The sequence below is a fragment of the Drosophila novamexicana genome, unplaced genomic scaffold, assembly GCF_003285875.2.
Source record: "Drosophila novamexicana strain 15010-1031.04,08,12 unplaced genomic scaffold, DnovRS2.1 tig00000644-arrow-pilon, whole genome shotgun sequence".
Classification (NCBI taxonomy): Eukaryota; Metazoa; Arthropoda; class Insecta; order Diptera; family Drosophilidae; genus Drosophila; species Drosophila novamexicana.
Genome location: NW_020824814.1, coordinates 2,793,942 through 2,817,931, shown reverse-complemented (window position 1 = coordinate 2,817,931; position 23,990 = coordinate 2,793,942). Strand labels below are relative to the sequence as shown.

The window sequence follows — 23,990 nt, the reverse complement described above, 5'->3', positions numbered from 1 at the left end:
CTACGGCGTCCTTAATAGCTTGTTTATGGCACAGCAGTTGGTGCCCTAGAGCTTGTTCGAGTTTCCAATACAAATAAATATATATTTTTTAGTTCATTCCGTAACCAGACCAAAATGAAGGAGCCCAACGAAAAGTGGCTGGATCGCCATTTCAAGCAACAGCTTGTGGAATATGGCAAGGTCTTCAAGGAGACGGCCTGCGCCTCGGATCAGCACATCATAGCCTATTGGCTGAAGATCTTTGGGACGGCGTCCAAGCAACAGAAATGGGCCAGAAATGGTCTGATGCTGCTCATGTACGGCCATTTGAAGGAGATCGGGCATCTGCAGGTGCCATTCACCGATATGCGCAACCTGGCCAAGGATCTAAACGAGGTGCTGGACAGCTATACGGGTCTGCCCGTTAAGGTCCAAGACAAGTCCACGCAAATCCAGTCTCCGCTGTGTAAGAAGCACGACAGTGAGGAGATATCCCATAATGAAGGGATCAAGGGTTGCCCCTTGTTGAAGAAAGGTTTGGCAACGACTGGACGCCAGCCAAGCCTCAGGCCTGTTCAAAAGTTGTCTAGCACACGTTACAGGAGCACAACATCTAAATGCAAGGACAACTTTTGTGAAATTTCTCTGCCAGCCGAAACACTGCAGATCCTTTATGATACATTCGATTCTCACGAGTGCTACAAAGGCGAGATAATTGGTCCGACAACTCCCTATCGTAAGCTGACTAAGGTCGAGAGTAAAATAATGCAGGAACTGAACGCGGACCTGAAGTCCTTGTCAGAATCAAGGATGAGTGCTACAGTTTCGGAGATGGATGAGCCCTGCTGTAAGTCACGCTCCAATAAAAAGGAGCACAAAGAATTGAAGGATGCTTCGCTTACAGAAGAATATCCCAGCTATTGTGTTTCCTATGCGAGTGAATTTCTGGAGGAATACACGAGCTTCATTTCCGAGCAGGAAGATAATAATGATAAGCAGACTGTGCTGGGCACTTCTCTGCGCTCGGCTAGTGTTGCGGACAAAGGTTGCCAGGAATCGCCCAGGGAGTTGGCGAGGCGTGAGGCCCTGGATGCCGAGCTGATGTACTTGCAGCGCCGCAATCGACAGCTGCGACGCGAATGTCTCATATATTACAAGAAAAATGGGGATTTGCGAAGGCATCCCAAATATCCCAAGATGAGGCTGAAGAGCTTGGGGTTTCTAGTGGGCGCCTATCGGGCCCATTGTCATTTCACACGCTGGCCGAAAAGTCGGAGCTACTTTCAGCAGGAGTTCGATCGCGTGAATGGCTGGCGGACATATAGACGCATCCTGCTGGATAGCTCTAGGCCGAGCAGGCGCTCAGAGAAACTGCAGCTCAAGAGGACCTCTGTGCGGAGATAAGGTATCTATTGGCGAAAAGGGATGCCAAATTTTGGGCATTACCCAACACTTTGAATTGTAAATAAGCATATTATTCTATATTTAAATAAAACCCGGCGTCCTTAGCTGCACTTGATTTAAGAAATTAATTCCAGCTGTGCGTGAATTAATTTAATTTGTAAGCTTTTATTAAATTGCAGTCGGGCTAAAGCAACAATAGCCTCGGGAAGTTGTGGCATGTTTGAGGGTAAGGCAAAATAAAAATAAACAATCTGCTCGTAAACAGCAGCTAATATTTTTTAATTATGCAACACTGAACAATGCGGAGCGAGAAACAAAAATGGCTGCCAGCTGCGCGAGACGCGCCGCCGCCATTTTGTAAGCAGCTGAAATTAGCAGCAAAGGGCATAAAAGAAGCAAAGCGGAAATAAAATGAACTGTCGCCAAAAGCCGTCGCAAGTTCTTGTTGTTTGCAATTGTCGTGCGGTGGGCGTAAGCGTGGGCGTGGTCAAGCAGCAATTGCAGCTGGTCAATGAACTTGCCACAAAGTTGAATTAACTGCCGCAAAACTGCGCAAATATGCTTGCACAGCTACAGTGCAACAGCCCTAAGGTGAACAGAAACCCGAAAGAAATATTTACAGAGAAATTGTTAATGAATATAAAAGTAAATTACACTCGATTATCAGAAGAGAGTGAAGTTCTTGTATTTGAAAAAAAAAACTACAAATGGGCTGTCTGTTTTTAAAATACTTCAAAAATGTTTTAGTGTTGTAAAGTTGCCATAATGACCGAGGTCTGTTGAAAGCGTGGTCAATTTTTATTTTATTTACCTCAAGTTACGTGCACATTTTTAAGCCAATTTAAAAAATATGTAAACTAGGTAAGAATTGTTTAAAAAAAACTCAAAAAATACTTATGTATTTATTGAAAATATCAACTAGTGTTGGATAGCTGCAATATATGCGACACTTGCTAGAGATCCAATGAAGAGTCTACTCTATATATACACACTCCTTGAAAACATTCATTTTTCAACTTGTTCACCCTAACGAGTGTGCACTGTAAGGGAAATACCAACTAGTGTTGGGCAGCGTCAATATATACGACAGTTCTAATGCAGCCTCTACTCTTTATGCATACACTGCGTGCAATTATTTTCATTTTCTTAACTAGTTCATCGTAACGAGTGTGCACTGTCTGTGCCTATGCATATATTGCAAATGGCTTCATCAGCTTTTGACTATGCAAATTTATGGTCTATATTTAGGCATTTTGCACACAACGTTCCCAGTTCCGTCTGCGGCTGCATAAATTAATTATTTATGGCTTGTGAAACATGTTGCTTAACTTTATCTCGTCCCCTCTCGTTAGAACTATTCTCCTTGTCCCACTCTGACTCTCTGCATAGTTAAAGCTGACAACAACATCATCATCAACGTTTGTTTGTTCAGTTGCGAATTTTGTGGCCCAGAGAGCTGTGTTGATTGGGAGACAACGCCTTTAGGCGTCACCCTCAGGGCTTATCTAATAGACTTGATCGCAAAATATGGTCTTGTTTTTTTCTTCCCTTCATTCTGCATTCATTCTCTTTATTTACTCGATTTTTGGCTCATTTGCATGCGCGGCACGCACACATAATTATAATTTTTACAACGTCTAAATAAACGCAAATATCTTATGCACAAAGGCAACCGAGACACAGCTCAACAGGCGTATGGGCTCCGGTAGGGATAGAAAGCGGGCCCAGGGGCGGGACCCTGTGGATGTGCTCAGCGGTCTGTTTGTAATGAATGACAGTCCAAAGATGGTAGCCGATATAAAGCGATACGTTTGCAAATTCTAGAAAAAGGGGCATTTACTGTGGGGTAACACGAATTTGCTGATCAGTTTAGCAGTTGCTATTAATGAGCAGCAGTGTTGGAAAACGATGTATGCGTGTTAATGTAAAAAGTAGATAAATGTACCACAAGAGAGAGAACAATGGAAAGCGGAAGAAATCTATAACCAAATCAGGAACTTGCCCATACTTTATAACAAGTGTTAAAATTAGTGTTGTAAAGCGAAATGTGATTATTGAGGAGAGACTGCAGGAAGTTAAATAGAAGCACATTTGGTAGAAGAAAATATCTGCTTGATAAATGTGCAACTAACTTAAACAAAGAGCGTATTTTTTATAGAAACCTTAAACAGTGCTGGAAAATTAAGCCTGATTGTTGAGGAAATACTGAATGACATGATTGTTAAAGAGAGACTCAAGCAAGTTGAATAGAAAAAATTCGAGAGAAGACAAAGTATGTTGAAAAGAGACTGAAAGATAGTTAAAATAAATAGAGAGAAGAAAAATTCACTTGCAAAATGTGGAAGTAACTTAAAGAATTGAGAAGTAAAGCTAAGTAAATGCTCAAAACAGTGTTGGTAAATGGCGGAATATAATTGTAATTGCTGGCTTAATTTAAGTGTTTCCTTTGGTAACTTTAGAGCTTGATTAAGAAAATAATTGCATTAATTGTAAGCAAATGCCACTTAAAGATTCCTAGGGTATTCACATATTAACACAAGAGAATACACTTTTTTTGTCGTACTTCTTGCTGCCGATTCTTTTATTTAACAATTTCAAATAGCATTACAATATAATTTATGCGCTTTTATTGCGCTCAGCCGAACACAGCGACATATTAATGTGTCTCTCACGCTCTCTCAACTGACGTCAGCCGGACGACTGGGCAGCCGGGCAACTGGAGAAGGCTATAAATATGATTGACATGCCCGACGTTTCAGTCAATCAAATTTTGGATATCAGAAGCGCAACACTTGGCCGGACCAACCAAAAACAAACAAAATATGCTGCTCAAAGTGAGTGTTGGGCAGCTGTTGCTAATCAAAACTGTGTGCGAGTGTGTGTGTGTGTGTGTGTGTGTGTGAGTGTGTGTGTGTGTGTGTGTATGTGTGCTTGTGCCTGTGTGTGTGTGCCTGGGTGTGTGTTTCTTTTACTCATCATTTTGCTATCAATTTGGCAGCTCACACTGACGCTCTGTCTGGCCCTGCTCAACACTGGCTGCTCGGCGAAGCCCCATTTGCTGGCTGCCACGCCAGTTGGATATGCAACGCCGCCCGGCGGCACCTGGTTGGCTGCGACGGCGGCAGCGGTGCCTGTTGCCGGCTATTATCCGGCGTACGCTTCGTATACGTATACGCCGGTCTATTATGGCTCATACGCCGCGTATCCCGCCTATTATCCCGCATACCTGAGGCGCTGATTGCCTGTTGCTCTTTCATATACTTCAATATATATGCAACTATATATATATATATATGCCCATGGGTGTACGAAATTGATTAAATTTAAACGCGCTTTGTGTGTGTGTGTGTGTGTGTGCAGGTAAATCTCATATTTTACGCTGTTTTTACGTTGATTCGATTTAGCGGCTGCTGTAAATAAAATTTAAAAAAAAAAACACGCACTCATATTTATGAAATCAACATGCTAACACAACACACACACATACGCACACAAGGACACACACACACACACACACACACACACACACACACACACACATCAACATAGAATACTAAACAAATCAATAAAAAAAAGGCAGCCTTATATACACGTGTTTCTTTGTAGCTAAAGCTGTGCCCGTAAAAGTATCTGTGCCTGCTAATGTATCTGTATCTGTAAATGTAGATGTATCTGTATCTGTTGCTGTATCCTGTGCCTGGCAGCCACAGCTGCGAGCATTGGCTGTGGCATTTTCATTTGGTCCTTTGAAATTTGCTTACATGTGCGCATATTTTCACCTGCACGTCTTCCTTTTGCCAGGACAGCGAGTGAGGGTGAGCGGTGGAGGGGCGTCACCAGGTGCCTCACAAGATGTCTTTCGATTTGCTGTCTGTGTTACTTGGTAACCCGCTACTGATTTACCTAACGTGTATAAATCTTTTATTCATGTAATCCATTTGAAAACACGTTTGCACATGATTGTGTTTATTTCGAAACGGAATCTTTTCCAGCAGCTCGTCTGTGTGCGAGTGTGTGTGCGTGTCTGCCTGCCTTGATTTGAAAAATCATCAAAATTATCTAAAGTGAATACAAATTTTATTTACTCAATTTTTATTGCTTGCCAGCTTGGCCCAATGCAAACATTTGCCCATATTTCTCATTAAGCTTTTTCCAAATAGTTTTTCCATTTTTATTTGATTTTCACTTTTTTGCAAATAAATTTTGTTTTAATTGGAGCAAACTTACAAGCTGAAATTGTGCGCCATAAATAACAAGTTTTATGTTGCGCAAAATAACAAAATGGTAAATCAAAAATTTTATAAACTCTCGTTAAAGCAAATAAACACAATTTACTTGCGAAATATTCGCAACGAAATTTTGTAAAATAATTAAATTTAATTGCAGTTATTATTTTTTTTTTGTGATGAACAAATATTCAATAGTTAAAACATATTGAAATTGCTTGGGAATAAACAGAAAAATGAAATTCACATAACTTTCTGGGCTTAAAAGTGCAAAAAATACTTCAAATAGTTTTGTAAAAAAATCAAATATATTTTCTCGAATTTATTGCGAAAATATATCTGGCAGCAAATATGGCAAATGGTAAACTTTTGCTAGGAGAAACTCATAAAAATTGTATTTTTTGTATTTATATTGTAAATTTAATAGTTTTTGCCAGAAAAGAGCTAAATATTGCAGAGTTTTCCAGCACTGTTTTTGGCGAATGCTTTGAATTTAGTTATAAGCTCAAGCGAGCGGATAGATGGGCAGCACTGTTGCCTCTAAATTACAGGGTATACGCATTAGCGCGTGCCCGAGCGCATTTAAATGCAGCTAGCTGCAAAGTTTTCAGCTTCACGCAGTTTTTTATTGAATAAAAGGTCATTAAATTTGGACGCTATCTGTTGCCGAGAAGTTGTGAAAATGCTGCAGTCCCCCAGCTACCCGATCCCCGATCCCCGAACCCTCCTACCCCGCCAGCGAGGAGCTGTTCCGCCACGCACTTGGGTTTTTACAAGACTTTTCCGCTTACGTTGCACAAAACTTTACAACTACTTGGCATTTACTACCTGTGCAGCAGCTGGAGCAGGAGGCAGATGCCAAAGTTATGATAAGCAGGAGCCGGCATCGCTGTCGCCTTCATCATACTCCAGCTGTGTTGCCCGGGGCGCTCTCAGGCTTTCAGCGCGCCATCAAGGGAGAGGGAGGAAGGCAGGGAGGCAGGGTGGAAGGTAGGATGGTGGGCAGGCGCATAAAGTCAAGCAGAAAACTTGGGGCAGGAAGCGCTGAAAGGAAGCATATTTCATATAAAAGAAATCCTTTTTAAATAGAAACTTTAATCCAAGCACGAAAAACTTGCACCAGCTGAAGCTGCCCCGCAGATCCTTGAATTTCGATAAGGCCTTACAACAACGAACTAGAAAAAAATTAACAGAGTTCAGAGTGAACGACTAGGAAGCACCCATTAGATACTAAACCCTCTGACCGCAAGTGAGTTTGAACCAGCGACAGTTTTTTTTGGGCTAATAGCCCTGGCATATGCCAAAGTTGGTTTGAACCAGCGACTTGCCCTGATATATCCCAAAATCTGGTTTCTTTGAACACATCTGGGAAATAGTATCCAAATTACTTACATAAACACAAAACGAATTAAACCTTAAGTCAAAAAGATAATGTATCCTAAAGAAGAGAAAGGGTTTGAACCAGAGAAAATTTATTTGAGCTCTGACCTGGCATATGCCAGACTTGGCTTGGATGAAACGAAATTTTAGAGTCTGGCTAATACCCTAACTAAAAAGCTGCTAAAAGGCAGCATATAAAGATTTCTGAGAAATGGTGGGGCAAAAAAAGGTTTTCTAAGTCTGATATCAAGGAAAATATATTGAAAATATATTTCAACTCTTTCTCTTCATAGAAGATTGGCCTTATCCTAATGTATATTCCTGGTAAAGTCGTAGATATGCCGAATTCTATCTGTTACCGCTACCCTGCCAGTGCCCAAATACAGGGTATACAGCAAATGCTGCAGCCCTTCAAACTGTCCAACCCCCCGCTCCAACCCTCAACCCTTTGCAAAACTGTTGCCAGGCAAAGCACATTGAGGCGTGCGCCGAGCCGAGCCGGGCATTAACTTAAAGCTGCAGCCCAGCTCGGAGTCCATTTTGATTAACTAATTTAGTGCAGTTGGCTTTTGCGGAAGGATCTTTATTTACACTAGAGAGCAGATGTCAAGAATTGGTCACATTTTGGCGCTTCACTTCTTCAGCAGCACGGGCGCAGCGACGGGCGCGCTGTACGCCAGAGGAGCTGCAGCGGCATAGCGGGCGATGGGCGCGGTGTAGGCGGCGGCAAAGGGGGAGGTGTAGGCAGCAGCGATGGGAGCGGAGTAGGCGGCAGCAATGGGAGCGGAGTAGGCGGCGGCAACTGGAGCGGTATAGGCAGCAGCAACAGGAGCGGTATAGGCGGCGGCGGCAATGGGTGCAGTGTAGGCAGCTGGGAAGGCGGCGCTATGGGCCACCTGGTGGGCGGTGTAGCTGGAGGCATAGGGTGCCACGTAGGCGGCGCTGCCGACGACAGCTGGTGCGGTGTAGGCCAAAGGAGCCACAATGCCGGGCTTGGCAGCAGCCACAGCCACAACAGCGAACAAGCAGACGGCGAACTGCAAAAGAAGCTGGATTAGGAACTGGAGCAGGAGCAGAAGCTGGAGCTGGGAGCTGGTAGCTGGAGCAGGAACTGGAGCTGGTAGCTACTTACGAATTTCATGTTTGGTTTTTTGGTTGTTTTTTGGTTGTTTTGGCTTGTTGACACTTGAAGCTGTGAGCTTTGTTTGATATGGTTTTTGGCCAGCTGCTGGCTTTTTATAGTCGTCCCCAAGAGACGTGACGCATTCGCGGGCCCGGCCTCGAGCGAAGGTTGCGCTTACAAATGCAGCGGGCATAGCTGACGGCGCGACGTTGACATCGACTTGGCTCGACTTGGCTGTTTAGTGGGCCACCTTTTTTTTTTTTTTTTTTAGTGTTGTAAATCGCATTTGGCACGTGCGTCGGCCTTTTGGTAATTTGATTGGGTTTTGCGCAAAAAAAAAAGCAATTGAAATGCGGCTTCCTACACACAAAAGCCATAAACCAATTATAAAATACAAAACTTTGAAATATTTAACACGAACGAAGCACACAAAGGAGCTGTGCCAGGGCTGCAAAGCCATATGGGTTTCGCACGGACATTGAGTAAAAATATTCTCCAGCTCTTCCAAACTTCGATATAATAAGAAAGCGTTGCTTAAGATCGATAAATATCGATTCAGGACAATATCCTACATTTATTTTAAGTAGGTTTTGGACGAAGTTCTGAAGCTCACTGGAACAAAGACCAAAATTCGAGTCTCCCTTCTAGACTTTGATATGAATCGATTTTTGGAGAAATATGGGAATTATCGCGTGTGCCTAGACGCGTTTGCTTAGAGGGGTCAAATATGGCTCTTATATTCAAAATCGATATTTATCGAAGTCAAGCATCGCTTGCGACTTCGATATGAATCGATTTTTGGAGAAATATGGGTATTATCAGGCAGGTAAAAAACAAATTGGAAGAGTTTATCTCGAAGCGTTTCGGGGGGCTTAAATATGCTTCGAGGGCAAAAATTTAGCTCTCATACTATCATATACATACATATAGATATATGGAGATGCTTCCTCTTGCCTGCTTCATCGATTTCTTACAGAATAATAACAACTTCTATAGCGAAAAAAATCGCGATAAAGCAAGCCAATTAAAAAGTTGTAAGCCAAATTGATTACAGAAAAGTTCTCCTGCCAGTGTTGAGCTTCAGCCCTGAGTTCAGGACCTGCCCACACAGTGTTGGGCAATGGTTCAATAGTTGTTGTTGTTGTTGTTGTTGTTGCTGGCACTTTATCATGAATAATTTGCTGAAACCACTTAAAGGCAGCAGCCGCCGTCAAATGTCGCACGCATTTCTAGACAAATTCAAAACAAAATTTACAATAGACTTCGCTGTCGATGTGTGTGTGCGTGTGTGTGTGTGTGTGTGTGTGTGTGTGTGTGTCACTCACGTTTTACGGCACTTGAGCGACGACGCATTAACGCGCGCGCACAGCTGCTGCTGCTGCTGCCACGCCCAGCTTCTAGACGCCTTTATTATGGGCAATAAAGCGAAGTTCGCAGCGCAGCAAAAAGTGGCGCATATTTTACGCAGCTGCAAGGGGGCGGCGTTCGATATGGGCAGGGTAATAGCAGGGAGTGAGGGGGGTGGTGGGTTCTTGTTTGAGCGCTTTGTGCGTCGCTTTTTTGCCTTTGCTCCTTTTTTGTGCACATTTCTTTTTTAATTACTCGCTGCCACTTAGCCATGCAACACTTGCCACAGGAGCTGTGGGGCAGCTGCTTTGATATGTTGCCAGCGCCTGGGTCACTTGAGAATTGTGCGCCGCACTCGAAATGCGTCACATTTTTTTTTTGTTGTTGTCATTTGTCGTGTTTAAGTCAGCTGCATCAAAGCTTTTAGGCGGATTAAGCAATATGCGACATTATTTGCTGGCAACGTCAAACTTGACAATGAAAGCGTTGCCAGATTGTGGCGCATGCCACGCCCCCCCAAGTCAAGTGACAAAACAAATATGCGCTTGTTGTTGTTGTTGCTGCTGCTGCTTAATTTCAATGGCTGCGCAGCATGATTGTGCATTTAGTAGGCGGCTGCCACGCCCACTCAGGCACAGACGAATTTTGAACGTTGCGTATGCAGAGTCAGGCAGACGAAACACGAGACGGAAGCCAGGCAAATCCTTCAGCGACAACATCGTCATCATCAGCAGCGGCAACAACAACAAAAGTGAAATATTCCGCACAACTTTGTTAGCTGTGGCATGTTACAGACACCCACTCGAACGTATCCCCACCAAACCAGACACCCCCCACCTCTCTCACTCACTCAATCTCTCTCTCTCTCGCCTCTCTGGCAAGCCAAGCCTCCCATGATTCCTGCAAAATCGCGTAATTGGCATTTTTAAGCAAATTCACGCTTCAACACTTTTTTGAGTGCTTGTATGTGTGGGTGAGTGTGCCTGTGTGTGTGTGTGTGTGTGTTGGGTTATTTGTAAACACCTTGAAGCAGCGCACACACACTCGATACGTCTAATTAGTGCGATTTAAGCGCTGCACTTGCCCAAACCCTTTACTCTACACATTTTTTTTCCAGCGCATTTTTTGCAATTTATGACATTTGTTAATTAATTTTCCACTGAATTGTGGTTTGGGGCGAGCTGTTTATCAATATAAGCTCTTAAGTACTTGCATGGAATGACAGGGTGGCCTGCCCGTTCGTAAAGCTGTTGCAGGGTTGTTGTCAGCGCAGGAAGGGGGCGGGGTGGTTATTGAGTGTATACACATTATGAGCATATGGCGCACAAACAGTTAATCAAGCTGAGCGCAAAATTCAATGAAAATAGCGAACACGAAATAATTGAAAATATACATTAAATAGTGGGAATACAATGCGGCAGCAAATTGCAATTTATCGGCTTTTTTATTTAACAACTTTGATTTAATATAAACGTATATGTGTAGGCTTTCCCTTACACAACTTAATCAAAATGCACTAAAATACCAGAAATACCAAAAAAAAGTGTTAAGTATTTCGCGCATTAGAGCCATTTTTAGCGCAGTCTGGCAACACTAACATGCCATTATATTCGCTGACTCGTTTATAACCTAAATAATTACGTTCAGTTATCAATTAATATAGTCAATTAAAATGCAATTCGTATTTGTGATATCGTTAATCATACCGTTTGCTTGTGCTACCGTTTTTTTAGCGCGGTAATACCCACAGTCAAGCTATTTGGCTGCAGCCCAAGGTCATGGACAAATCAAAAGTAACGGACGCCAAGCACGCAGCGCGCCAAGACCCATTAAGATAGAGAGCGTCAATATTTCTGGCCAAGAATTGCGCATGCGCAACATGGACAGCATTGTCTTTGTCCATCGCCAGTCGTTGACTTGGCCAGCCGCGGCGCGTGCTCCGCATACTCAAATAGCTGCCCCAAACAACGGCCCCAAAATTGAAAAGCGTAAGTGTTGGCCGTCTGAGGTTTGGCTATAAAAGCACAGCGTCGTCTTCCAATTGACATCACAAATCAACTGGTCATTCACTAGCTGACAACAAATCCAAAACAACCTAAAAACCAAACATGAAATTCGTAAGTAGCTACCAGCTCCAGTTCCTGCTCCAGCCACCAGCTCCAGCTTCTGCTCCTGCTCCAGTTCCTAATCCAGCTTCTTTTGCAGTTCGCCGTCTGCTTGTTCGCTGTTGTGGCTGTGGCTGCTGCCAAGCCCGGCATTGTGGCTCCTTTGGCCTACACCGCACCAGCTGTCGTCGGCAGCGCCGCCTACGTGGCACCCTATGCCTCCAGCTACACCGCCCACCAGGTGGCCCATAGCGCCGCCTTCCCAGCTGCCTACACTGCACCCATTGCCGCCGCCGCCTATACCGCTCCAGTTGCTGCCGCCTATACCGCTCCAGTTGCCGCCGCCTACACCTCACCCTTTGCCGCCGCCTACACCGCGCCCATTGCCCGCTATGCCGCTGCAGCTCCTCTGGCCTACAGCGCTCCATTTGCTGCTCCTTATGTGGCTCGTCCCTATGCCGCCGCTCCCCTGCTGCTGAAGAAGTAGAGTGGGTGCATCAATCATGGAAATAGTGCGACATGTTTTTAGACCATGGGCATATATTTCGCATAGCTGCACCTGCAATCCATTCTCCCCCCCCCCCCCCCCCTCTTGTGATTTTGTTTACGACATAAAATAAAAGTTTAAGTTTCATTGAAATATTTTTGGGTTTTTTTCTTCATCGTTTTGGCCTCGTTTGGCATGCAGAGCGCTTGGCTGTGCAAATATTTCAGCTGCTTCATTAGCTTCTTTAATGAGCTGATCAACTGGGCACCATTATAGCCTCAAGTCCGGAGCCAATTGCTGAGCTGCATATTAATAGACGATTGTCTGCCGGCTCGGTTGATATATCTGCCCATAAACTATGTGTACAATATAAAAAAGCCTTTATCTATATCATTTAGTTATATCCTGGTTTCCTCAGAGTATCCATTCCAAACAACTTATTCAGTGTTGTATAATGCTTATGTAACATGTAATTAAAGGAGTATGCTGCCATATAATAATCGAATGTTGGTCCAACCTCAACATTTTCTTATTTTATTTATATATATAGGTTATATAACAAGAAATTTATCTGCTAGCCATAATTACCGCAGAGACCGTTAGTCCATCAAATGTGTGGCAACTCCATATTTCAGCCCACACACAGATATCCCGTTACAAGCTACAAATCCTGCATCCAACGGAGACGAACAACCTTGAAGAGGTAGTAAATTAAAATTGACACCTGCTGTTGCTGCTCCTCCTGTTCCTGTCGTTAATGAGGCCTGAAACCGAAATACGTCAGCAGCTGCGTAATCCAAATGCGAATGATGATTTAATGGTAGCTCGAGCCACATCTCACGTTCGCCCAGCCCGAAACTAGATGGTTATTCAATTTGAGTAGACCGGAAAACTGATAGGCATTGGTCAGGCCAGTGCCTGGGTCAGGGGGGAGAGGTCATTGGCAAAAGTTTGGGCAATTATTGTTTCGACTGAACTTCAGCTTCAAGTTGAGCGGGTCGACAAAAGTTTCTGACTTTATTGTTGACTTTGTTAAATGTGGCTAAATGGGCGTAAATGACCAGCAACAGGCTGGCCACATGTGTGTGTGTGTGTGTTAAAGGGTTCAAAAGTTAAAGCGACCTTCTCTGTTGCGATACCATGCACAGGCCGCTCCCTTTACCTTTTTTTTTTTTTTGTGTGGGTCTGGCAACTCTCCGCTTTCATTATAAAAACTGACAGCGCGTAAGAAACTTCTTGCGGTTACTTTGAAGCAGGTAGCAAAAAGACGCATTGAAATGTAAACATAAGTAGAGAAGCTTTGCCACACAAACAAACAGACAGCAACAGCAACAACAACAACAACGTGTACCTCATTATGGCAAAAAGGACGTACGTTGTATCCTTCATCCGCATCCGTTGGAATTATGCGGCATTGTCTAAAAATGAGTTTTCGTTGCTTGTTGCTATTTTTACGTTTCATCGAACAAAAGCAAAGTACCTTGCAATGGCAGCAACAACAACAACCACAAGAATAACAACAACAACAACAACAACAACAACAACAACGACAGCAGCAGCAACAACAATGAAGCTAAAAGCTGGCAAACATAAAGCATTAAGCTCACGAAAAGCGAAAAAGCGAAGAAGCAGAAGAAGCTGCGGAGTAACAAGTCGAAAAAGACAAGCCACAAGCACTCAGAGCCATGACAGTGGCGGGGGTGTGAGCATGAAGCGGGGCGGGGGGGGACAGCTTAACGAATCAGCGCACACCCAAAAACCCCAACCCCAACGCCTCGAATGCAACGGTCCTGCACAGCATAATACATTGTGTAGATGTATATGTGCAATGCATGTGCAATGCGTAGGTGTGTGCGCCATGGCGCAGGCGACAAATGTGGCGAATGCGTTTTTAAAGAAAGCTTAATGCGCAATTGATCTATAACAGAGATTGTTAAATGAACCATAAAATGATACGTAATAAATTGTTTGACAAGCGATAAAATATGTTGTTGTTTTTAAATAAATTGTGTTTTGGTGCCGGGTTTGAACTAAGCTTTGTTTTGTAAGCCAGGTTATACACAGAAATCGGCAAAATGTAGAAAATGTTTTCGGATAATTAAATTTAGATTTGGGTTCGCTTCTTCTTTGACTGATTGATTTGGTATAAGATTCTTTAAAGCAGAAATGTAGCATGCGATATCGAATTCGTTTAGCTTCAAATGTAGAAAACTATTTTTTTATTATCCACCAGTTCCTCTTTATATTTTTTGTCGCCTGACCCTCAAAATACCCATAAAGTAATGCAACTGTAGGGCGTCGTTTGTGTGTGTGAGTGTGTGTGCACAGCATGATGTTACATGGTCTTGGGCTGCTGTACACCTGCCGCGCCACCCTCCCCCATCCCCGGCTGTCGCATTAAGTGAAGCACGCGGCATGTTGGCTCAAAATGAAGTGCTGACAACGCGATGTTGCCGCTGTCGTCGGCTGCCGCTGCCGCTGCTGCTGCTGCTGCTGCTGCTGGCACATCAGATGGCGCAAGTATTGCCCCTGCCCGTTAGCTGCTAAGCGTCTTACGGTAAAACCGCACGCACACACACACACACACACACACACACTAAACGAAGACAAAGGAATTGGTGCGGTTGCCACTCCACTGGCTGCGGGTGGAACTGGTGCTGAAGCTGGAACTGGTGCTGGAACGGGAACTGGAACTGGTGCTCACAACTCCTTCTCCTCGTCCCTTTGGCTGTTTAATTTACGCGCTGCTATTATTTTAATCTTTTGCGCAACAACAGCGTGAAATGACTTTCACCTGGCCTCTTGCTTTGGGTTTGTGGTGGGCGTCTCAGCTGCTGCTTTGGGTTTGACAAGGGTGTGGGAGGGGTGGGGGGGTTGGCGCAGACGTCTCAGCTCGCCGCGACTTCATCTTTGTTTGGCTCAAAAGCATTTAGCACAAGGTGAGCTTGTCTGACAGTTGGCAGGAAGCTGCTCAGGCCTCAAGGCCTGCTCCCCTCCTGCTTCCATATGTGCTCAACGCGTCCGCACGTTTATGCGACTTCCTTTTATTGTTTTATGTGGCTGTCTGTCCCGTTAGCCAAGCACACCTGCCGCTGCTGATCTGCTATTCAGGTGCGAAATAAACGAGCTCTTCTTCGTCTCGTACATCATCGCGTGCAAATCTCCCGCAATCATCCGGTAAAAACAAAAACCCAGCTATAGTGGAGCGCAGTAGGTGGGGCCATGCCTCAAATCAAGTGCTGAGCGGCTCAAGACATGCTGCTCCTGGCTGCTGACACCTGTCTCGCTTCTCCTTGAGCTTCGCTGTTTCAGCTAGCTCTTCTTATTTTTTGCTTTTTGCACTATGCAACACTACAATATTTTAAAAGATTTACTGACCCATGTTGTGGAGCTGCAGCTGTAGCTGCAAAGTGCAAAGCGCTGTAAAATATTACGTATACGCAGTCAGGCACCTGGAAAAAGTCGGGATTTGTAACGCCAAGTTAAACATTTGTTTGGATTCAACAACAGTTGCATTCGGACAGTTAAATATGCGTGCTCAAATATTTAGACAATAATTCAAAACAAGATGAGAGCGTTAGCTGTGCCATGCCACAGCTTTAAAATTCCAGCCAAGAATGTTGAACAAAATAAAATATATTTGAATATATATATTCTATAAAATATGAATAATATAAAATTTGTAATCTCAATCGATTGAGCCTAGTGCTAGTTCAATTAATATCCAAATATTTACGCCTTACATACATTTTTGAGAATCGCAAAGAAGGGCGCCAGTTGCATTTAAAATCTTTGACAGTATATTTAATTTTCATTACACTTTTAGTTAGTAGACACTGTTAAACACATCAAGAAGTAATCACTAAATTTTTATGAAAATAGCCAGGCCCATACTTAAATTCCTGAGAATCACAGAGAAGGGCGGCCGTTGCATTTAAATAGTTATATTTGTTTGTTTTTCTTCTTTTAAATCCCAATGCAGCTTTATCCACAAGTTAATCATCAATCAAACAGTCAGTCAGTCAATCAGTCAGTCGGTCAGTCAATCAGTCAGTCAGTCAATCAGCCAGAACAAACAGTTTGATCTATGTATATAAACGGAGCTGACCAAATATCTCGAGACTAGTTTCTATATATATTCTGTGCGCTAATCAACTGCAAATATTATGCTCATTCGTAGTTGACTTAAAATTCATGCGATTTGCGCTCAACTTGAACAAACCAACCGAAAAATCTTTCAAGCTAAGAGAGACGGGGGAGAGGGGTGGGGCGGAGGGACGGCTGCTTAAGAGCTAAAATAAATAGAATTTTTAAGTAAATTGAAGCGGGAAAGTTATTTGCGCCCAGTTGGATGGCAATCTACACTTTTGTACTAACTTGGCCAACATAATTCACACGCAAGCCAAGTGCGGCAGGTTGAAGGGGAAAGGGCCGTGCTGAGAGAGGTGGTAGGGGAGGGCAGGGGCAGCAACTTGTGGCAAAGCCAGACAGTTGCTTTGGGTGGCACTTTTTACAGCGGCCGCCAGCAACAAATGGTGCACATTACAAGGGCCCAAAGCTACTTACGAAGGCAGCCAAGGCTGCCTGGCGTGGCAAGGACTCACATATTTTATTATCAGCCGCAACGTTTGTGGCAGCAGCTGAAGCTGGTGGCAGGAACTGGTGGCACACGCTGTCTGTCTGTGCAACAAGGCGCAAAACTTAAGCGGCGAAGACAAATTTTTATTGCCACAAGCCCAAGTCGATTTCGATTATTGACTGCAAGCAAACTGTTGCACACACACGCACACACACACACACAGGGCTTGGCAATTGAGGCAGCTCCTTGTGGCACGCAGCCAGGCGAACTTCTTCGTCTTCTTCTTTGGCTTGTCTGTGTCTTTGGCTGTCGCGTTCGCTCATTTGGGTCACATTTTATTATTTTCGTGCATTTATCGTATGCTCGCTGCCATTTTATTTTATTAGCCTGACATTTCAATTGATCGACCAGCCAGGACCTGCCCCAACCCTTCCCCCCAGCCCCCCTTTTCCACAATAACTAAGAACTGCATTTGCTTTAAATTTTGCATTTGCTTGGAATTTAAATACGAGGTTCGAATCCCCGAAAAAAATAAAAATCATCATCGTTCACCAATTCCTTTTAGTCGGGAGTGTCCGACCATGAGATACCCTGCCAGCTTTACGGTGCAGCTAATACTCTTCTTCTTGTTCAACCAATCTTTCAAATTGTTCGTAATCAAATTCGGCGCCTATTGTCCGATTCTTAGAACATATTCGGGGTCTGAGTGTGGCATACAAAACTGAACCAAGAACCAAATGTGTTCTTGAACAAATTCGTTTCCTATTGTCCGATTTTTCTGAAACATTCGGGTCTTAATTTCGACATACAAAACTGTGTGTATACCAAGGCCCAAGGCTTTAGCTCTTAATATAAGATATTAACTCAGTTTTGGCCGAAATATGTAGAGGTACCAAAAAAGTCCAGCTATTCTGGAGCTATACGAAAGCTTACATACTAAAGTTGGTGTCTCTAGCTCATATAAGCTTCAAGATCTGGACAAAAAGACTGTTGATGCTGTAGAACATATAAATCTAATGGGTCGGAGAAGCTTCCTTATAGCCCTACATAACCAAACATAGGGTTACTTATTTGCAGGGTATTAACAAGATTATATATATCTGCTGTCTATACAGTTATAACCCATTAACCCATTTGCAGGGTATAAGCAAGGAAGATCTCTCCTCCTGCCTGTTACACACACTTGCACAAAATCATTCTACCCTTTTTACCCATTTAGAATGGGTATTCAAAATACTTTGAACCGATCTGGCAATCACAGTGCAGCTGCTTCTAGTCTGGCAGCACACAACTCACGACGATCTGGCAACGCCGTGGCGAACTTGAAAAGTTTGTATTTTCGAATGAGAGACGAAAAAAGTAGGCGCTGCTTGAATGTCAACTGTCAGAGAGACTAAATGAGTTGCAGTTTTCCAGTTTTCTCATAATTCTCTTAAACTCGTCCGAGCAACACAAGAAAAGTCTCATATTCTTTATACAAATACGGTTTTTTTTTCGTTCGTTCAAATTCAACAAAAAAAAAACGCCAAAAACGCCAGAAAAAAAAAAACTAAATAAATATATAGAAAAAGCATAAACAAACGCCAAACGTGTGAACAAACGAATTTGTAAGATAAATATTAACGAGATAGGCGCTATATTGCAGAAATATTTTAAAGTAACTCAAACGATGGGCTACGACAACTACAACAACGGCACCGAGGTCGCCGAATCCGGCCAGGCGGCGGCGGTGGCGGCGGGCGCCATCTATGCCGGCGGCAATGGGAATATGGTCGCCGATGAACAATTTGCCGCCGCTGCGGCGGAGCTGCAGCCGTCGCTGAATCGTGTCCTCAGCTCGATTGATTATGATTTGTGCTTCAAGCATCCGCTGGAGCACACCTGGACGCTGTGGCATTGGGAGAACGATCGCACCAAATCCTGGTCCGATATGCTCAGCGATGTGACCAGTTTCAACACGGTCGAGGATTTCTTCAGGTGGGATGCGGTGTTTCAGCCCGTTGCAAGAATCTCTATCATATCAATTGTATTTGCAGCGTCTACTACTTTATAAAGCCACCATCCGATCTGAAGGTATTCAATGATTACATGGTTTTTAAGCATGGTATACGGTTAGTTCGCGCCTCTTCCATTATATATATATATATATAGTTTATATATCACTCTGACAGCCCGATGTGGGAGGACGATGTGAACAAGGACGGCGGACGTTGGGTCATGTTTTTGGACAAGGATTCCAAGGAACTGGTAGACAAGCTCTGGCATGATTTGGTAATCTATTGTGGCCTTTTTTTTACTTTTATTTTTGCATTTATTTTATTTGCTTTTGTTTTGCAGCTGCTTTGCACAATTGGCGAGTGCTTCGAGTATTCGGATCAAATCTGTGGCGTGGTCATCAATGTGCGCAACAAGGCCAGCAAAATATGTGAGTATTGGATAGGAGTAGGAAAGGATATGGCAAATGGGGTATTCTCTGATCTGCTCTGACCATTGTCTACAGTCCAGTTCGAATTGAATCACATAGCTTTAAGAAAATCGGTCGAAAATAGTTTTTATGCATCTAAACTATAAGCTTATACCATATCTTGGTATATAGGAATTATACAGGTAGGCATATAGCCGCCCAAGGCATATATGCTGTCTTTCAATATCTTCTGGTCATATATTCTTATCCTTTACCATGGCATTAAACTACTATGTCGTATAGCTCAATAGGAAGTGAAAATTGTTTTTCAGACTTGGCTTTTAGATTTAAGCATCGTTTTATGTACTCCATATGTTTCTATATAATATAGAAACTGTATTATCTAGCTCTATGGGGAAATATCTCGTTTATTTTCAAGGGAAATTGACCCAACTTGATACTTATTTGTTGCACTATACTTATGACGCATGTGTTAAATCTTATCAAGATCATAATACTCTCATATTGCTTCCATATTTGCTTTCAATATATCAACTATTTGAGCGTTTTATAATGCTGCTTGCAATGAATCTACATGGGATTACCAGATCATATAGGATCCGTCGAAAAGGGAGTATGCAATGCAGTTGTCAAAGCGGACTTATATATAATATATATCATATAAAACATATAAATTGTATATAAAGGTTCGGACCACTTTATTACATAGCTTCTATAGGGAGAATCTCGTTTTTCTCAAAATTTCGACCAAACTCTGAGGAAACCTACCATGCCCAAATGAATACTTTAGCATATAGCTCGTACAGACAATTAATTTTAATTGATTCTTAATATATGTCTGAATAGCACTGTGGACCAAGGACTCGCACAATCAGCAGGCGATTTTGGCAATCGGACGCAAGATGAAGCAGCTGCTGCAGCTGCGCGAGGTGGAGCTGCAGTACCAGGTGCACAAGGATGCCATGGTGCAGGCGGGGCCCAATGTGAATGCCATTTACAAGTTGTAAATTGCCAAAGAAATAGAACTAACAAATTATTAAACGAAAGAAAAGAAAGAAAAATAACAAGTGCAGATCACAAACGCGGCAACTGGAAGCGGCGTCTACTTAGTTTAAGCACTCAACGGGCATCGTAAATGCTTAATTCTTGGCTAGAACTGAGCATAATACGATCCTCCGTCCTCGTCGTCTCCCCCCCCCCCCCCCCCCCCCCCCTCTCCTCTCTGTGCATTATACTTGGATACTTTATACACCACGAAACATTTACACACACACACACACACAATATGGTGCTACACTCTGTACTCTCCAATAAAGAATAAAGAATTGCATTAAGGCGAAACGCCTTTTGCTATGCCGGGGTCTTAGAGATGGGCGCGTGTCGTGCTTTTTCGTGCCCAGCCAAATGAAACACGAAAATATTGGTATATGTAGGAAGAGAAAAAAGAGCTAAATCTTTATCTGATTCGATAATCATAATCTATGCGAATAATTGAAAAGCTGGAAAATTTGTCTGGCTTATCGATTATTATAGGCTTTTGTTCGTGCTCGTGCCCATTGGCAGGAAAAGCAAGGGCACGATGTATTGCGAAAAAGCCATAAATAAAATAAATTGGACAAATTTCTGAAGTATTGAGTTATCACTGAAGGTAATCGTAACTTAAAACTATGAAAAGCTGTCAAAAGTATTTCTTTTGCGTCAATCATATTTATAGGCAATTGATCCATAATATATATATAATGTATTCCAGATATATGCAAACCCGTATATATATAAAAGAGATTTTAATTTCGTGCGCTTTTCATTTAAATAAATCACGCGCTCATCTCAATTTTCATACAAATAATTAAAGGATTCTCATCGCAAGGTCTACAAACAGATTTTTAAAAGCTTTCAATTGTTCCAAAATATATATATATGTATACTGTATATATAATATATCCCAGATATATTCAAACTCGTAAAAAGAGTACCAGATTTGTATTTCGTGTTTTTTTCTACTTTCTCAACCTGCAAAATAAGTCACGCGCTCATCTCTAGTTGGGTGTCGGTCGCTGCTTGCCTTGCGGGCCATCAAATCCGGCACGTAGCCACGCGTTGTCCTTTAGCCCAGGCTCACGTTTGCCTAGAGCGTGCCTCCGCACCGCCCCGCCCTCCCCGCCCCCTCCCCTCCACTCGACGACTACTCCACTTCTTGGCTGGCACTCACTTTATGGCGATTATCCTTTGCGCCATAATTTTGGACATTTTTGCTGTCGTGTCGCGTCGTGCGCTTATGTCTCCACATGGCCACGCCCCCCTCTCTGGGGCTGTGGGCGTGTCAGTTACGCTGGTCTTTTGTGTTTATGCCATGCATAGCAAATTGTGTGCAATTTATGAAAATATGTTCGGACACGCCCACTTCTCGCACGTGGACACATGACCACGTAATACGTAATATGTAATACGTATACGTAATATGATGTGATTGTTGTAATTTGTTTGGATTTGGCCTTTTATTGTTTTATTGAATTATGAAGTGGCATTTGCCAAATGATAGAAACGTGATACACTAGCCAACACACACACACACACACACACACATGGACATCCTGTCACGTCGCCTGCATGTTTTAATATCGAGTAAAAAATTCCTTTGGCCAGGCTAAGGAATGCATGCAGTTTTATGCGCATTGATATGCCACCTGGCAGCTGACAGCATGCAGGACATACCTGCATCTACTGGTCCTGTTGTTCTTCTTCTTTTAGACAAGCCAAATACAGTGAAGACTGCATTGACGGACAGCAGCTCTTTTGGGTGAATGCCCCCGGAGCCAGCCATATTTACTTTACTGGCTGGAATTTCATTTGACTAGAGAACATCATTGAGAGATTTTATTTTATTTGTGGCACGGGCAAAGCCGGGCTACACCCGCTAGTATCGCATATTTAACTTGGTCAAATCCCATCCGATCTCTAGATCAAGTTGTCATATGACAACCCTATTCTTGGTCGAAATTCATGTGAAAATGGTATCCTCAAATATCCTATACAGACATAGGTCAAAATTTCTTATATATATATAACTAATCATGTTTTTGAAGAACACATATATATATCGATATAATAGGCCGTGCCCAGGTCTGATTTGATATATATTTTAATTTATTATAATGAATATATATATAAATGATATATTATCATTCACTTACCCCGCATCCAATCCTCCTTTCTTGATATGTTTTTAATGTACTTACCCCACATCCCATCCATTCAAATAGTTAGTAAATTTCCATATTTCCATAGAAGGAAGCAGTATTGTTCGAATTTATATATTGATGATAAATGCAGATGTAATAATCGTATCCGTATCCAGGTCTGATAACGCTGAAAATATGTAAATGTACATATACATAAATACTTATATAAATACATTAATAAATACATATTTACATAAAAACATACTTATGCATGTATGCTAGTATGCATGCATGCATATATGTTAGAATACATGCATGCATATATGTTAGTGTGCATGCATGGATATATGTTAGTGAACATGCCTGCATATATAAGTATGCATGTTTGTATGTATATGTATGCATGTTTGTTCGTATATGTATGCAAACAGGCACACATACATACATACATCCATGCATACATACAAATGGCATATACACACATACTTACATGCAAACATGCATACCTGCATACATGCATGCATGCATGCATACACTAACACACACACACACATATATATATATATATATAAAACTTATATCCCATTGTACAAAATACCTGTGTCCTATATGGACATTGGTCAAAATTTTCCACCCCCATAACTCGGTCAAATCTCATCCGATTTTCACGAGGTTTGGCTCTTTTCTCTTGGTTTAGCCTCTATATCAATTTGGCATCAAAACCTGGCAACGTGATTTTTGGTCAAGAATCAAGTGAAAATGGTACCCTCAAATATCGACAAATATCCTATATGGACATTGGTTAAAATTTGCCACCCCCATATCTCGGTCAAATCTCATCCGATTTTCACGAGGTTTGGCTCTTTTCTCTTGGTTTAGCCTCTATATCAATTTGGCATCAAAACCTGGCAACGTGATTTTTGGTCAAGAATCAAGTGAAAATGGTACCCTCAAATATCGACAAATATCCTATATGGACATTGGTCAAAATTTCCCACCCCCATAACTCGGTCAAATCTCATCCGATTTTCACGAGGTTTGGCTCCTTTCTCTTGGTTTAGCCTCTATATCAATTTGGCATCAAAACCTGGCAACGTGATTTTTGGTCAAGAATCAAGCGAAAATGGTACCCTCAAATATCCAATATAGACATTGGTCAAAATTTCCCACCCCCAAAAACTCGGTCAAATCTTATCCGATTTTCACGAGGTTTGGCTCTTTTCTCTTGGTTTAGCCTCTATATCAATTTGGCATCAAAACCTGGCAACGTGATTTTTGGTCAAGAATCAAGCGAAAATGGTACCCTCAAATATCGTCAAATATCCAAGATAGACATTGGTCAAAATTTCCCACCCCCATAACTCGGTCAAATCTCATCCGATTTTCACGAGGTTTGGCTCTTTTCTCTTGGTTTAGCCTCTATATCAATTTGGCATCAAAACCTGGCAACGTGATTTTTGGTCAAGAATCAAGTGAAAATGGTACCCTCAAATATCGACAAATATCCAAGATAGACATTGGTCAAAATTTCCCACCCCCATAACTCGGTCAAATCTCATCCGATTTTCACGAGGTTTGGCTCTTTTCTCTTGGTTTAGCCTCTATATCAATTTGGCATCAAAACCTGGCAACGTGATTTTTGGTCAAGAATCAAGCGAAAATGGTACCCTCAAATATCGTCAAATATCCAAGATATACATTGGTCAAAATTTCCCACCCCCATAACTCGGTCAAATCTCATCCGATTTTCACGAGG

General features: G+C 42.6%; 5 protein-coding genes across 5 annotated transcripts; 4 read left to right on the top strand and 1 right to left on the bottom strand.

Moving 5' to 3' along the window:
• Window positions 1–114: 114 nt before the first annotated feature.
• Window positions 115–1,383, top strand: LOC115762899. Its single transcript, XM_030705273.1, has one exon. The coding sequence runs from the start codon at window positions 115–117 to the stop codon at window positions 1,381–1,383; it is 1,269 nt and encodes a 422-aa protein (XP_030561133.1).
• A 2,740-nt stretch (window positions 1,384–4,123) lies between these two features.
• LOC115762640 lies at window positions 4,124–4,908 on the top strand. Its single transcript, XM_030704944.1, has 2 exons — window positions 4,124–4,217; window positions 4,382–4,908. The coding sequence occupies exons 1-2, from the start codon at window positions 4,206–4,208 to the stop codon at window positions 4,619–4,621; spliced, it is 252 nt and encodes an 83-aa protein (XP_030560804.1). The 5' UTR covers window positions 4,124–4,205; the 3' UTR covers window positions 4,622–4,908.
• A 2,658-nt stretch (window positions 4,909–7,566) lies between these two features.
• LOC115762696 (vitelline membrane protein Vm26Ab-like) lies at window positions 7,567–8,529 on the bottom strand. Its single transcript, XM_030705018.1, has 2 exons — window positions 8,122–8,529; window positions 7,567–8,026 (listed from the first exon to the last, which is right to left on the bottom strand). Exons 1-2 carry the CDS (start codon window positions 8,128–8,130, stop codon window positions 7,622–7,624), a joined length of 414 nt encoding a protein of 137 aa, XP_030560878.1. The 5' UTR covers window positions 8,131–8,529; the 3' UTR covers window positions 7,567–7,621.
• A 2,666-nt stretch (window positions 8,530–11,195) lies between these two features.
• Window positions 11,196–12,085, top strand: LOC115762714 (vitelline membrane protein Vm26Ab-like). Its single transcript, XM_030705039.1, has 2 exons — window positions 11,196–11,576; window positions 11,665–12,085. The coding sequence occupies exons 1-2, from the start codon at window positions 11,568–11,570 to the stop codon at window positions 12,049–12,051; spliced, it is 396 nt and encodes a 131-aa protein (XP_030560899.1). The 5' UTR covers window positions 11,196–11,567; the 3' UTR covers window positions 12,052–12,085.
• A 5,980-nt stretch (window positions 12,086–18,065) lies between these two features.
• On the top strand, window positions 18,066–20,408 carry LOC115762780 (eukaryotic translation initiation factor 4E1). The gene is made up of 5 exons (XM_030705131.1): window positions 18,066–18,607; window positions 18,667–18,741; window positions 18,802–18,901; window positions 18,968–19,055; window positions 19,902–20,408. The coding sequence occupies exons 1-5, from the start codon at window positions 18,300–18,302 to the stop codon at window positions 20,060–20,062; spliced, it is 732 nt and encodes a 243-aa protein (XP_030560991.1). The 5' UTR covers window positions 18,066–18,299; the 3' UTR covers window positions 20,063–20,408.
• The last annotated feature ends 3,582 nt before the right edge of the window (window positions 20,409–23,990 follow it).

Bases quoted from the DNA above. Each gene is read 5' to 3' on its own strand.
- LOC115762899 (XM_030705273.1), top strand. From the start codon at position 115: ATGAAGGAGCCCAACGAAAAGTGGCTGGATCGCCATTTCAAGCAACAG.
- LOC115762780 (XM_030705131.1), top strand. From the start codon at position 18,300: ATGGGCTACGACAACTACAACAACGGCACCGAGGTCGCCGAATCCGGC. The intron at 18,902-18,967 runs GTAATCTATTGT...TTTGTTTTGCAG, and splicing joins ACAAGCTCTGGCATGATTTG to CTGCTTTGCACAATTGGCGA. The intron at 19,056-19,901 runs GTGAGTATTGGA...ATGTCTGAATAG, and splicing joins CAACAAGGCCAGCAAAATAT to CACTGTGGACCAAGGACTCG.